The sequence below is a fragment of the Lagenorhynchus albirostris genome, chromosome 9 (genome assembly GCF_949774975.1).
Source record: "Lagenorhynchus albirostris chromosome 9, mLagAlb1.1, whole genome shotgun sequence".
Lineage (NCBI taxonomy): Eukaryota > Metazoa > Chordata > Mammalia > Artiodactyla > Delphinidae > Lagenorhynchus > Lagenorhynchus albirostris.
This window is the reverse complement of record NC_083103.1, coordinates 65,409,301-65,422,176: the sequence shown is the minus strand read 5'-3', so window position 1 is coordinate 65,422,176 and position 12,876 is coordinate 65,409,301. Positions and strand designations below refer to the sequence as shown.

Genomic DNA, 12,876 nt, shown 5'->3' with positions numbered 1-12,876 from the left:
CAGATATCATGGCAACTAAGCAAATGAAAAGATGTTTAACATCACTAGCTATTAGGGAAAATCAGATTAAGTCCATCGTGAGATATCACTGTATACCTATTAGAACAGCTAAAATACAAAGTAGTGAGAATACCAAATGCTGCTGAAGATGCTGAGGAACTGGGTTTCTCGTACATTGTTGATAGGAATGTAAGATTGTACAGCCACTCTGGGAAATAGTTTAGCAGTTTCTTAAAAAACTAAACATATACTTACCATACAAGCCAGCCATCGCTCTTCTGGACATTTGTGTTGGAGAAATAAAAACTTGTGTCCACACAAAAATCTGTACATGATAGTTTGCAGCTGCTTTATTTGTAATAGCCCCAAACTGGAAACAACCAAAAGGTCCTTCAATAGGTGATAGTTAAACAAGCTGTGGTATATTGAACATGGAATACTACTAGGCAATAGAAAGGAGTAGACTGTTGATACAGGCAACAACTGGGATAGGTCTCAAGGGCATTATGCCGCTGAAAAAAGCCAGTCTCCTAAGGTCCTATACTCTATGATTCTGTTTAACATTTTCAAAATGACAGAATTATAGAGATAGATAATAGTGCTTGCTAGGGGTTAGGGATGGTAGGAGAATGGGGGCAGATGTGACTCTAAAGAGGTAGCACAAGGGAAATCTTCCTGGTGATGGAATAGTTCTGTGTCTTGATTGTCGTGATGGTTACCTGAATCTACAGATGTGATAAAATGACATTGAATTTGGGACTTCCCTGGCGGTCTGGTGAGTAAGACTCCACGCTCCCAATGCAGGGGGCCCAGGTTCAATCCCTGGTGGGGGAACTAGATCCCTCATGCCGCAACCAAGAGTCTGCATGCCACAACTAAAGATCCTGTGTACCGCAACTGAGACCAAGTGCAGCCAAAAAATAAATAAATAAATGAAAGAAAAGGGGAGAAAGCAAAACAAACAAACAAAAAAACTCACAAGTTAAAAAAACAATGACATAGAATTTCCAGACATATGTATCAATATTAACTTCCTGGTTTTGATATTGTACTATAATCATGTAAAATGTACCCATCGGAGGAAACTGGGTGAAGGGTACCTAGGAAGTTTCTGTACTTCTGCAACTTCCTATATAATTATTTTAACACAAAAAGTATTTTTAAAATCCTCCCAGAGTTATGTAGAATCCATAGACTATATATTAGTTATTCTTAACAAGGTAATAACATTGTTTTAATGAATTTATGCCCTAAAATGCATATTAAGAGCCTGGGTTCTGGTGTCAAGTAGCCTTGAAACTCAGCTCTTTATTTAGCAGCCATAAGTCATGAAAAATAACTTATTGTCTCCAAGTCTCAATTTCCTTTCCTGTTAAAATATAATCATGGCAATAATAATAATACCTACCTTGTGGCATCTTTACAAAGATTAGAATGAATAATATATGTATTGCTCTTAGCACAGTGTCTGACATCTAAATATACCTCAATAAATGGGAGTTGAAATTAAAAAAAAAAAGAAATTACCACTAGTTAAGTTTTGGTAGAGAAAGAAATAGCAGATCCAGAATTATCAGAGGATATTTTTAAAAGTACTGCTCCTATTCCAATTTTATATGTGTGAAGATGTATTTTCTTCAAGTTCTTCAATCAAACCCCATATCATAATATGTTGAGGATAGAAGCAGACAGAGAATCCAGATCTCTTCTTTTTGCAAATATATAAATCAGTGCCATGCCATTTACTAGTTTTTGAAAATATATTGTAATTATGTTATCTATACTAGCATGTAATGATTAATATTTATAATTTTAATGAATCAATAAATATTTTCAAATCTTCTCAGATTTAGTTTTAAAAATGCTAAGTAGCCATCAATATAACTCACATAAACAAAAGCTTTGTAGAGTTCTCCATATATTCTAAGAGTTGTAAATAGATACTGAAACCAAAATATCTTATTGAACAGATCAATTGCTGTAGAAGATTATAAAGCAGTCCTATGTATACATGAGACATAGGCAATTTGTCTTTGGTTCCTGAAGTCTCTCAACTCATATTTGTTAAGTGAATAAATACATAAAATAGAATTCTGCTTTTTCTTTGCAGTGTTTATTGCTAATGAGTGGTGGCATTTTCACCAAGATTTGTCCCAATGAAGTGAAAACTCCAAAGACCAAATGCCTGACTCTATATTTACAAGAGGTACATTATTAATTTGCTCCTTAAAGATCTTCTAGGACCTTAAGTTGAATTATTGGAAAATGATATTATCCCTTAGCAAACAGTCATTTTCCACAGCAGTGAATTCAAATGATGAAAAAGTGAATGAAAGCTGTCTATTATAAGTAAATACACATCATGAAGACTAGTAACCTATGTCAAATTATAAGGGAAGTTGGGATGACTATTGAAGATTGCAGAGAAGACAGGGGTGGAGGAAAAGAGAAACATATCTTGCGTATATAGTAGGAGCTAGGTATGCGTACATCCTCACAATAGCCTAAATATGTAATTATTAAATACATTTTTTAAATGAGGGAGAAGATACTAATAATGTTAGAATTGATGCTCAAATATATTGCTATATGCCTTCAAAATTAGTATTTCAATCCACTTTAAAAGGTCCTGTCCCAACATGGGATGTTTTTCATCTCTCTTTCTCTAGTGTTGCTTTCTAAAGTGGTGTTTGCCAGTACATAATAACAGCACCTTTTAATTCATAACGCAGCTGACATGTGTCTTAAATAAATTACTTTACTTTCGCAACATTCACATTTGGCAAGAACAATTTGCATGCCAGTACAACTGGTAGAAGCGGGAAGAATTGGAAGAGTCGTTTAAAAATGTATAAATACATGGGGACTGACCATTTTTTTTTTTACAGAGAGAGCTTCAGAATATATTACTAACACATTTGTTGCTAAAAGTTTACTGAGTATCCAGCAATAATATCCCCAAACTTTAAACTACTTATTCTGTTTTTAAGGGGTTTTTTTCTGAAAAAATATACAACCGTGAGTTTCTACCACACAGATGTCTGAACAATGTCAATGGGTCTAAAAAAATTGTTTCTGCAAAAAAATTAAAATGCTCCCTAATGCTCAAACAGTCATAGTTTCTAGCAGGCTCTCACTGCACCCTGACTAGAGAGCTTCTAATGACCAGATAAAATGAATGTATTCTGGTCTTGCCACCCTTCAGCTTTGGGAAGCAAAGCACTGATTAAGAATTTAAAAGGCATTTGTATATATAGGAATTAAGCTTGACTTGTTTTTTGTGAACCTAACACATAAGTATTAACTCATCCCTGAGAGCAGCTTCTTCCCTAGAATTTAAAAAACATGCTTGCATATCCACAAAGCCTTCTCCATAATATAGCACTCCGTATTATTTCAGGCTTTTAAAAAAGGTAACATTATCTCCTAGTAAAAGAATCACAATTCAAAGCAAACCCACTTGGAAAATAATATGCAGGACACTTGTTCGAATTTCTTACATGTAATAGGAAGGGTCCTATTTGCCCTAAGAACTTGGAGTAAAGAGAAAAAAATGTTATTCTTCAAGTCAAATGAGTTGAATCAGTTCGTTCAACTAGAAGAAGACAGGTTGTCTCCTAAACTCATTAGAATAACTACTTCACTGAAGATGGTGCATCAGCTTAATCAGTGAATATTAAATATCTCAAGACTGTTGTGAGAATTAAGTAATAAGACACGTGGGAAATGAGAATGTCTAGCACATAGAGGTTTGTATCGTTATTATTATAATCAGGACCATTGCCTGTTCAGAATATCAACAAGGTTGGCAAGGTGATAATTCTGGGGAGTTAAGTAATCTGGGCTCAGAAAGGTTCTCATGATCTGGATGAACTCTTTCTAAAACCCTCCACCTCATTCTGCGTCAGTGTACACCAAACTATACCAAGCTACTCAGCTTTCTGATTCTTTTAGAATTGGTAAAGAAGGTGTGCAGGGGAGGCCTTGAGCCTTCCCATCACTAGAATGTCTCACCTCACTTAAACAATCTCCTTAGCATTCTGGTTTATACAACAGTTGTCAATGTAATTTACCTTTGAGTTTGTGTGACCATTTCTGGATATGCCAAGAAAGTCCATTTCTTAGGCAGGAAGACTGGAGACTAGATCATCCTTTGAGACGTCATTGTGCCTGGCCACTGGCCTTTCTCTTCAAGTATGCATACTGTTACCTTAAGACTTCATTCAAAATTTCAAAACCCCTATTAACTTTCATGAAAGCCCAGAGCTCATTTACCCATTTTTCTAGACTGCTCCTCAAGAAATTCTGGCAAATGAGGAGGTAAGATACTGCCCAGGTAGTCACAATAAAATAGAAAGGGTGAAAGGGCTGCATGAAAAAACGTTCTAGAGAATCATAACAGATGGATTTTTTTAGAAGAGCTGTTATATAAACTAGATTTTTTAGTGGTGTATACTTAAAAGGACAAAACAAGGACCAATTATTAGAAGTCAGTGGAAGACATTTCATAATCCTCCTCAATGTGATGCTTACCTTTCTGCCTCCTATTTAGTCATCAAGAGTTTCTGATACTCCATACTCTAGAGTCTAGAAGAGTTTCTGTACTCTAACCAACTCATGTTCATCTCATTCTCCCTGCCTTGGATAAAGCCCTCACCATTCATGATCCTCCCAGAGCTCATTAATTAGTCTTTCTGCATTCTGCTAAGGGCACTAGATTCACATCTTTCTGAAACATAGATAGAATCACATCAAGTTCCTGCTTAAAAACCCCTCTTGACTCCCATTGTCTATGGCAGTGTTTCACACAAAGTATTTAGACATGTTCTTGAAGATATGAACATTAGATCATGACTTTTAAACTTTGGGTTTTCAAACATATCTCTTCTACAGGGAAGATATGAATGGCATTTACAAATAATAAATGTTAGTTTCTTAATTCCCTAGGGATCTGTGGACATATTCTTAGGAGCCTATTTTTTCCCTCTCTGGAGAAGATTTAGAAACATGGGTATTCACGGCATATTCTAAACCTTCTATACCTCTTTGTTATTTCCCATTACAAACTTAATATTCTAGCCATACACATTTTCTCATTTTGTTGTATCTAATCTTATGCTTTCAATACTTCTATTCCACTGCATATGTTATTCCCACAGCTAGAAGTGCCTTTCCTTCTCTGCTCTTCTTGGTGAGAAATTATTGCTATTTCAAGATCCGGTTCCAATTTCTCCAGGTTGGGAGATGTTTCTGGTTTAGTTCTGGGTTCCTACCTCATTTTATATTGAGCATCATATTGTGTTTTCCTTATGGGTTTGTGTGATGTTTTCTCACTAGCTGGTGAGCTCCTCAAGGTCAGAAACTGTGTAGTAGTCATCTTTTCATGTCTTTGGACTTTTATAATTTCACAGAGTACCAGGTTCATGGAGGACTCTTTAAGTTGAATGCAATTAGATTTTGTCTTAACCTAAAGAATATCCTGTTCTCCCTTATGAGGTAGGTTGATCTCTGTTCTTGGAAGACCACATAGTGGTACTATTATAGTGGGCATCTCAGCAAAATGAGAGATGTTGAACTGAATACATTGAGAAATGTCTTCCAACTATATGTTCCATGGTTCTAAGTTGCACTGTGCTTGGGGCTGAGAACATACCATTAAATTAGAGTCGTTCCTTGTTCCTGCACCTTCTTCTATTTTAGGTATCAGGAGCTGCCTTTGCTCTTGACTCCTTGCTTCTGGGAATTCACTCTGAAAAGCAGTACTTTTACCTTCAGAAATGCTCCCTCCCTGGGTCTGTCTCAAGAAAGTTCCTCTTCTGTCTTTCCTCCTCCCTGTATTTTTCTCTGCACCTAGCACATCAGGATTTATTTTCTCAGGATGCAGTCTATACTTAGTTTGTAAGCTAATTGTCAGAAAAATTAATGACTGATAACTGAGTTGTCAAAAACTAATTCCAGTTTAACATAATAATAGCTGCCATTTTTTGAAGAAATGTTATACGTTCCTTACATATATTATATTATTTAATCCTTACATGAGCCCTCTAAGTTATTATTCTTATCTACATTTTCCAGATGATGAAATTAAGGCCCTGAGAGTTAAATAGCTTACTGAAGGTAACAGATCTAGGAAGTGGTAGAGTCTAGATCAAATCCCAGTCAGTCTGATTGCCTTTAACCACTTCCCTAAACTGCCAGCCCACCCCATTCCCCAATACCCACAGCAGTACAATTTTTGCATTATCATTATTATAAAGTGTGAAATACGGGACACCGTGGGTAGTCAGAGATTTGCACATGAGAAGATTCTTCTTTGAATCGAATAGCCCATACTCCACAGGGACCACCTAATCAGAAGACTACCTTTTATGATGCATACTAATTCTTCTTTGCTTTATGTGTCTCTTTCACACAATTCATAAATCACACATTTTCAATCTTTACTTCAGCATTTAAATCCAAGAGGAAAGCTGAGGTTACATAAATAACTTCCGTAGACAAAAATGCAACAGTTCCTCCATCCCAGGACTGGCTGTGGGAATTTGTTGTATGGGAAATACATCAAATACTTCTCATGAGACCCAAAAGAAAAAAGGTCAGCAATAACTGTGAGGTTCAATCAAAACTAACAATTCAATTCCACCTGCATTTATTGAGAGAAGAGAGTGCAGTGTTTGCCAGTGGCTTTGGGCAGTGTAGGTACAAGGTGAGTCTAGAATATTTTGTTGTACCAGAAAAAAAGAAAGAGCTAAAAAATGATAGGGTCGTGAAACAGAGACATAAGAATTGGCTTGAAGGTGTGCCCAATGGTGAAATCTGGGACCGTTTTTGTACAGTGGGGAATCTGGTCCACACGTAAAACAGGTGATCAAATTAGCATCACCAAAGTGACACAGAGGGTCATCGTGTGCCTTCCGATGTTAAATGCTCTTAGAAAGACACAAAACCTCTTCTGTAAAATTCTGGCTAAGAATACATTACCTGGATCCATTCTACTAAAAATTCTATTAAAAACAGGAGCATTCTGTTAAAAATGGGGGGAATGTATTCTCCAAAAATGTGAATCTCGTCAGAAAAAAAAAAGCTGTGGAAATATTTCACATTAAAAGAAGGCTAAGGAGAAATGGCAACTAAACGCCATCTGACCCTAGACTGGACTCTTTTACAGAGAAGAAAATGCTGTAAAGGATATTATTAGTGTATTGAAAAAAATGCAATATAAACAGTAAATTAGATTAAAGCATTACACCTATATAGAATTTACTGAAGTTGATAACTGTTCTGTGGTTATGTAAAAGAATATTTTTGTTCTTGGGAAAAACACACTGAAATATCCAAGGGTAAAGGGTTCTGATCTATGCAATTTACCCTCAGATGGTTCAGAATGAGAGAGAGAGAAAGAAAAAAACAAGTGTAAATGGTAAGTGAATCTCGGTAGAAGGTATATGTGTGGTTTTGTACAGTTTTTATTGTTGTAATTTTTCTGTAAGCTTAAAATTATTTCTAAAGAAGAGAGTAAATAAATGTGTCCCTGATCAGGAAAAACTCTTGTTGGTGGCTCAGATCAATGTTTTCTAACATTTTGCTACCAGTAAATAGGTTTCATACAACAGGTATAGACAAACTAAGTGATGGGTTAGGTGCAACTGGAAGAGCCCTAGATATTATTTATGTTTTCATTTATCAAACACATATTGAACACCTATTATGTGCCAGATAATGTGCTATAATGTCTTTTCTCTCTTTCTCAAGAAAGCATACTAGACTATGAGTAAATAAGAATAGCTTATTGGAAAAAAAATAATTCACAGATATAACTTATTAGTATTCACAAATTATTGACAATAAATGTGATGTCCTCTACTGACTCTGCACATTAGAAACTCATTTGAAAGCCACTGGCTGAGTTGACATGGCTCAAGCCAGTTTTCTTTCACTTGAGGCCCAGAGAAGTGAGGCTCCCCTACCTTCTTTCTGTGATCAGCCCATGTTCCTTAATAACAAAGTTTATGCTTTCTCACTGTTAGAAAATCTGCCTGAATAACCTGTAATGTACTATATATAATTCCCTTAAGGATGGAGCCCCACTTTATAATGTCATTAAGTCAGCATCTGGAATCCTGCTATTAACCCCTGCACAGTCCAACAGGACGCCCAATGCACCCACGTGGTGAACACCAACTTGTCTGTGTGCCTTCGTCTTAGTCTGTAGGCTCAGAGACTCCTGGGCACCAGGCATTGCCTTCTCTTGCTATATTATTGAAGGACTAGCTTGATATTTTCAACCTTCAAGAAACGCTCAACTCACTCAGGGTCATCAGAGTACAATGGAAAGGACTCTTGGATTTTGGCACTTGCCAAATCTAGAAACAGATTTAGCTCTGCAACTTACCGAATGGGTGGTAGCCAAATTACTGATATCTCTGATCCTGTTTCCTCTCTTTAAATTAGAAATAATGATGCTATCTTCCTCAGAGGATGGTTGTAAGAATTAAGTGAAATGGTACTATACAGAATCTTTGGCACAGTGCCTTGCAGATAGAGATTACTTGGAAAACGTTAATTACTAATATTATTTAAGGAAAATATAGACAATTTTTATTCTAATAGCTGCGCCGAGGTTCCTCTTTAGGGTGACACTCTCCTTGTTTAAATTGCTTCTGAGGTAGAGCAAGGCCCTAAGAACTTCTGGATTAGAAAAATGTAAGGAAATGAAAGAGACAGAGACACTATTCTGCACAGCTGAGCAACAGAAATTAGAGGACAAAACAACAATCACAATGACAAGAAACAAACAAAAAAAGTTAAGGAGGAAGAAATAGGAAAAGAGAAAGTTTTGTCTCCATGGTAGGGTGCCAAAGAGTTTTTAGGAGGTGGAATGTCTAGTGTTAAATTTTGAGTTATCTGCCTTGCCAGAATTGGTCCCCTATGTCTCCCCAGAACTCAGATTAAATCTGTAACTTGAGTGAATATTCCTATTTTTTGTTTGTTTGTAGGTTTGTTTCCATAACGAAAATTGAGATGGCAGAGATGGGTTTCATGACTCAGTCAGCACTGAGCAGAGAAGAATGAACAGATGATGAAGGGAAGATGCAAGCAAAGTTGAGAGCTTTTCAGGAAAAGTAGGTAGGCCTTAGAAGAGACTATGATAAGGAATCTCTGACGAAACACAGAAATCTTGAGGGATAACGGGATGGGGCCTTAACCTTACATGGGATTTTACCCTTATTATAGTTAAAAGAACAGACTTGTCTCAAACAGGCTAGCATTCAGAATATTCTATTTTTTCTTTTCTTTTATTTATTTATTTTTTTACTAGCTCACCTGTTTACTGTAAAAGGATATAACTCAGGAACAGCCAGATGGAAGAGATGCAGAGGGCAAGCTGCAAGCTACAGAATATTTTAAACTAGATAAAAATACTAAAAGTTAGAAAAATATTATAGGTCCACAGTCCTATATCTATAATTCCAAAATACAAAAAGGTCAAAAAATGTATTATTTTGTTTGGCACCAATATTTTTTTAGTGGAAAACCTGACTTTATTCTCCATTAGGCTGCCTCTTGTCTCAATTTATTGACCTGGTGGGTACTTTCATACATTTTGCTGAAGAGTTATTCATGTTTCAGATTATGTGTGCCCCCCATACTCTCCTAGGGTTATTGGCCATATATGTACACATGCCACATGCCCTACTCAACTCAGAAAATTCTGAATTCTCAAACACTTCTGGACCCAGGATTTTGGATAAGAGATTATAAACATGAATTCAGAAAAAAAGAAAATTTAAATGAGTGGAAAAAAGGAGATTACCTTCCAGTGTATTTCTAAAGCTGAAGTTGGCAGCTTTATCCATGGAACCTGATTCATACTGGGTCAAACTCAGGCAAAATTCCACATCAGCAGAGGAGGGGAGCCTTGGGGTCCTGGCTTTGTCGTGATTTCCAGGATTGCGCAGTATCGGTCCCTCAGACGTCCCATTGCATAAAGTGTGACGGCTGTTGTACTCCTCCAATTGGCTGCAGATGACCTGCACAAAACGCCTTTATGTTAAAGGGGTGTTGTCTCCACCTCTAAGTCAAAGGGGGAAGGTAGGGAGGTTGAGGTTCCTGATTACCATATTTGGATTTCTAATTACCAGGAGATCAATGTTTTAAAGTAAATTATTGAAGGAAACAGCTTTCTGAGGGTTGCAGAATAACCCATGAATGTTACAATTCAGAACAGAGTTCTAGTCTTGAATCTACCACTTGAGAAAATAAATTAAATACCATAGGTCTCCCCTGTATCGGACGGCGGGGAAGATGGCGGAAGAGTAAGACGCGAGATCACCTTCCTCCCCACAGATACATCAGAAATACATCTAACCGTGGAACAACTCCTACAGAACACCTACTGAACGCTGGCAGAAGACCTCAGACCTCCCAAAAGGCAAGTAACTCCCCACGTACCTGGGTAGGGCAAAAGAAAAAAGAATAAACAGAGACAAAAGAATAGGGATGGGGCCTGCACCAGTGGAAGGGAGCTGTTAAGGAGGAAAGGTTTCCACACACTAGGAAGCCCCTTCGCGGGCGGAGACCACGGGTGGTGGAGGGGGAAGCTTCGGTGCCACGGGGGAGAGCACAGCAACAGGCGTGCGGAGGGCAAAGTGGAGAGATTCCCGCACAGAGGATCGGTGCGGACCGGCACTCACCACCCCACAAGGCTTGTCTGCTTACCCGCCAGGGCGGGCGGGGCTGGGAGCTGAGGCTCGGGCTTCGGTCGGAGTGCCAGGAGAGGATTGGGGTTGGCGGCGTAAGCACAGCCTGAAGGGGTTAGTGCGCCACGTCTAGCCGGGAGGGAGTCCGGAAAAGGTCTGGAGCTGCCGAAGAGGCAAGAGACTTTGTCTTCGCTCTTTGTTTCCTGGTGCGCGAGGAGACAGGATTAAGAGCACTGCTTTAAGGAGCTCCACAGATGGGCGCGAGCCGCGGCTAACAGCGCGGACCCCAGAGGCGGACATGAGACGCTAAGGCTGCTGCTGCCGCCACCAAGAAGCCTGTGTGCGAGCACAGGTCACTATCCACACCTCCCCTCCCGGGAGCCTGTGCAGCCTGCCACTGCCAGGGTACCAGGATCCAGAGACAACTTCCCCGGGAGAACGCACGGCGCGCCTCAGGCTGGTGCAACGTCATGCCGGCCTCTGCCACCGCAGGCTCGCCCCACATTGTGCCTCTCCCTCCCTGCGGCCTGAGTGAGCCAGAGCCTCCGAATCAGCGGCTCCTTTAACCCGTCCTGTCTGAGCGAAGAACAGACGCCCTCCAGCGACCTACACGCAGAGGCGGGGCCAATTCCAAAGCTGAGTCCCGGGAGCTGGGCGAACAAAGAAGAGAAAGGGAAATCTCTCCCAGCAGCATCAGAAGCAGCGGATTAAAGCTCCACAATCAACTTGATGTACCCTGCATCTGTGGAATACCTGAATAGACAACGAATCATCCCAAATTGAGGAGGTGGACTTTGAGAGCAAGATTTATTATTTTTTCCCCTTTTCCTCTTTTTGTGAGTGTGTATATGTACGATTCTGTGTGAGATTTTGTCTGTATAGCTTTGCTTTCACCATTTGTCCTAGGGTTGTATCCGTCCTATTTTTTTTTTTTTTTTTTACTATTTGAAAATTTTTTTTCTTAATTATTTTTTATTTTAATAACTATTTTATTTTATTTTATCCTCTTTCTTTCTTTCTACTTTTTCTCCCTTTTATTCTGAGCCGTGTGGATGAAAGGCTCTTGGTGCTCCAGCCAGGAGTCAGTGCTGTGCCTCTGAGGTGGGAGAGCCAACTTCAGGACACTGGTCCACAAGAGACCTCCCAGCTCCATGTAATATCAACTGGTGAAAATCTCCCAGGGATCTCCATCACAACACCAACACCCAGCTTCACTCACCGACCAGCAAGCTACAGTGCTGAACACCCTATGCCAAACAACTAGCAAGACAGGAACACAACCCCACCCATTAGCAAAAAGGCTGCCTAAAATCATAATAAGTCCACAGACATCTCAAAACACACCACCAGACATGGACCTGCCCACCAGAAAGACATGATCCAGCCTCACCCACTAGAACACAGGCACTAGTCCCCTCCACCATGAAGCCTACAAAACCCACTGAACCAACTTTAGCCACTGGGGACACACACCAAAAACAATGGGAACTACGAACCTGCAGCCTGCAAAAAGGAGACACCAAACACAGTAAGATAAGCAAAATGAGAAGACAGAAAAACACAGAGCAGATGAAGGAGCAAGATAAAAACCCACCAGACCTAACAAATGAAGAGGAAATAGGCAGTCTACCTGATAAAGACTTCAGAATAATGATAGTAAAGATGATCCAAGATCTTGGAAATAGAATAGACAAAATGCAAGAAACATTTAACAAGTACCTAGAAGAACTAAAGAGGAAACAGGCAACGATGGACAACACAATAAATGAAATTAAAAATACTCTAGATGGGATCAACAGCAAAATAACTGAGGCAGAAGAACGGATAAGTGACCCGGAAGATAAAATAGTGGAAATAACTACTGCAGAGCAGAATAAAGAAAAAGAGTGAAAAGAACTGAGTACAGTCTCAGAGACCTCTGGGACAACATTAAATGTACCAACATTCGAATCATAGGGGTTCCAGAAGAAGAAGAGAAAAAGAAAGGGACTGAAAAAAGATTTGAAGAGATTATAGTTGAAAACTTCCCTAATATGGGAAAGGAAATAGTTAATGAAGTCCAGGAAGCACAGATAGTCCCATACAGGGTAAATCCAAGGAGAAACGTGCCAAGACACATAGTAATCAAACTGTCAAAAATTAAATACAAAGAAAACATATTAAAAGCAGCAAGGGA

At 38.9% G+C, this 12,876-nt stretch overlaps 1 protein-coding gene across 1 annotated transcript in view; it reads right to left on the bottom strand.

Moving 5' to 3' along the window:
* TYR (tyrosinase) overlaps positions 1-12,876 on the bottom strand; it is a 109,674-nt gene that overhangs the window by 84,395 nt on the left and 12,403 nt on the right. The window contains exon 2 of the mRNA XM_060157882.1: positions 9,815-10,031. Within this exon, the coding sequence (XP_060013865.1) occupies positions 9,815-10,031 (217 nt within the window). The remainder of the gene's footprint in view (positions 1-9,814; positions 10,032-12,876) is intronic.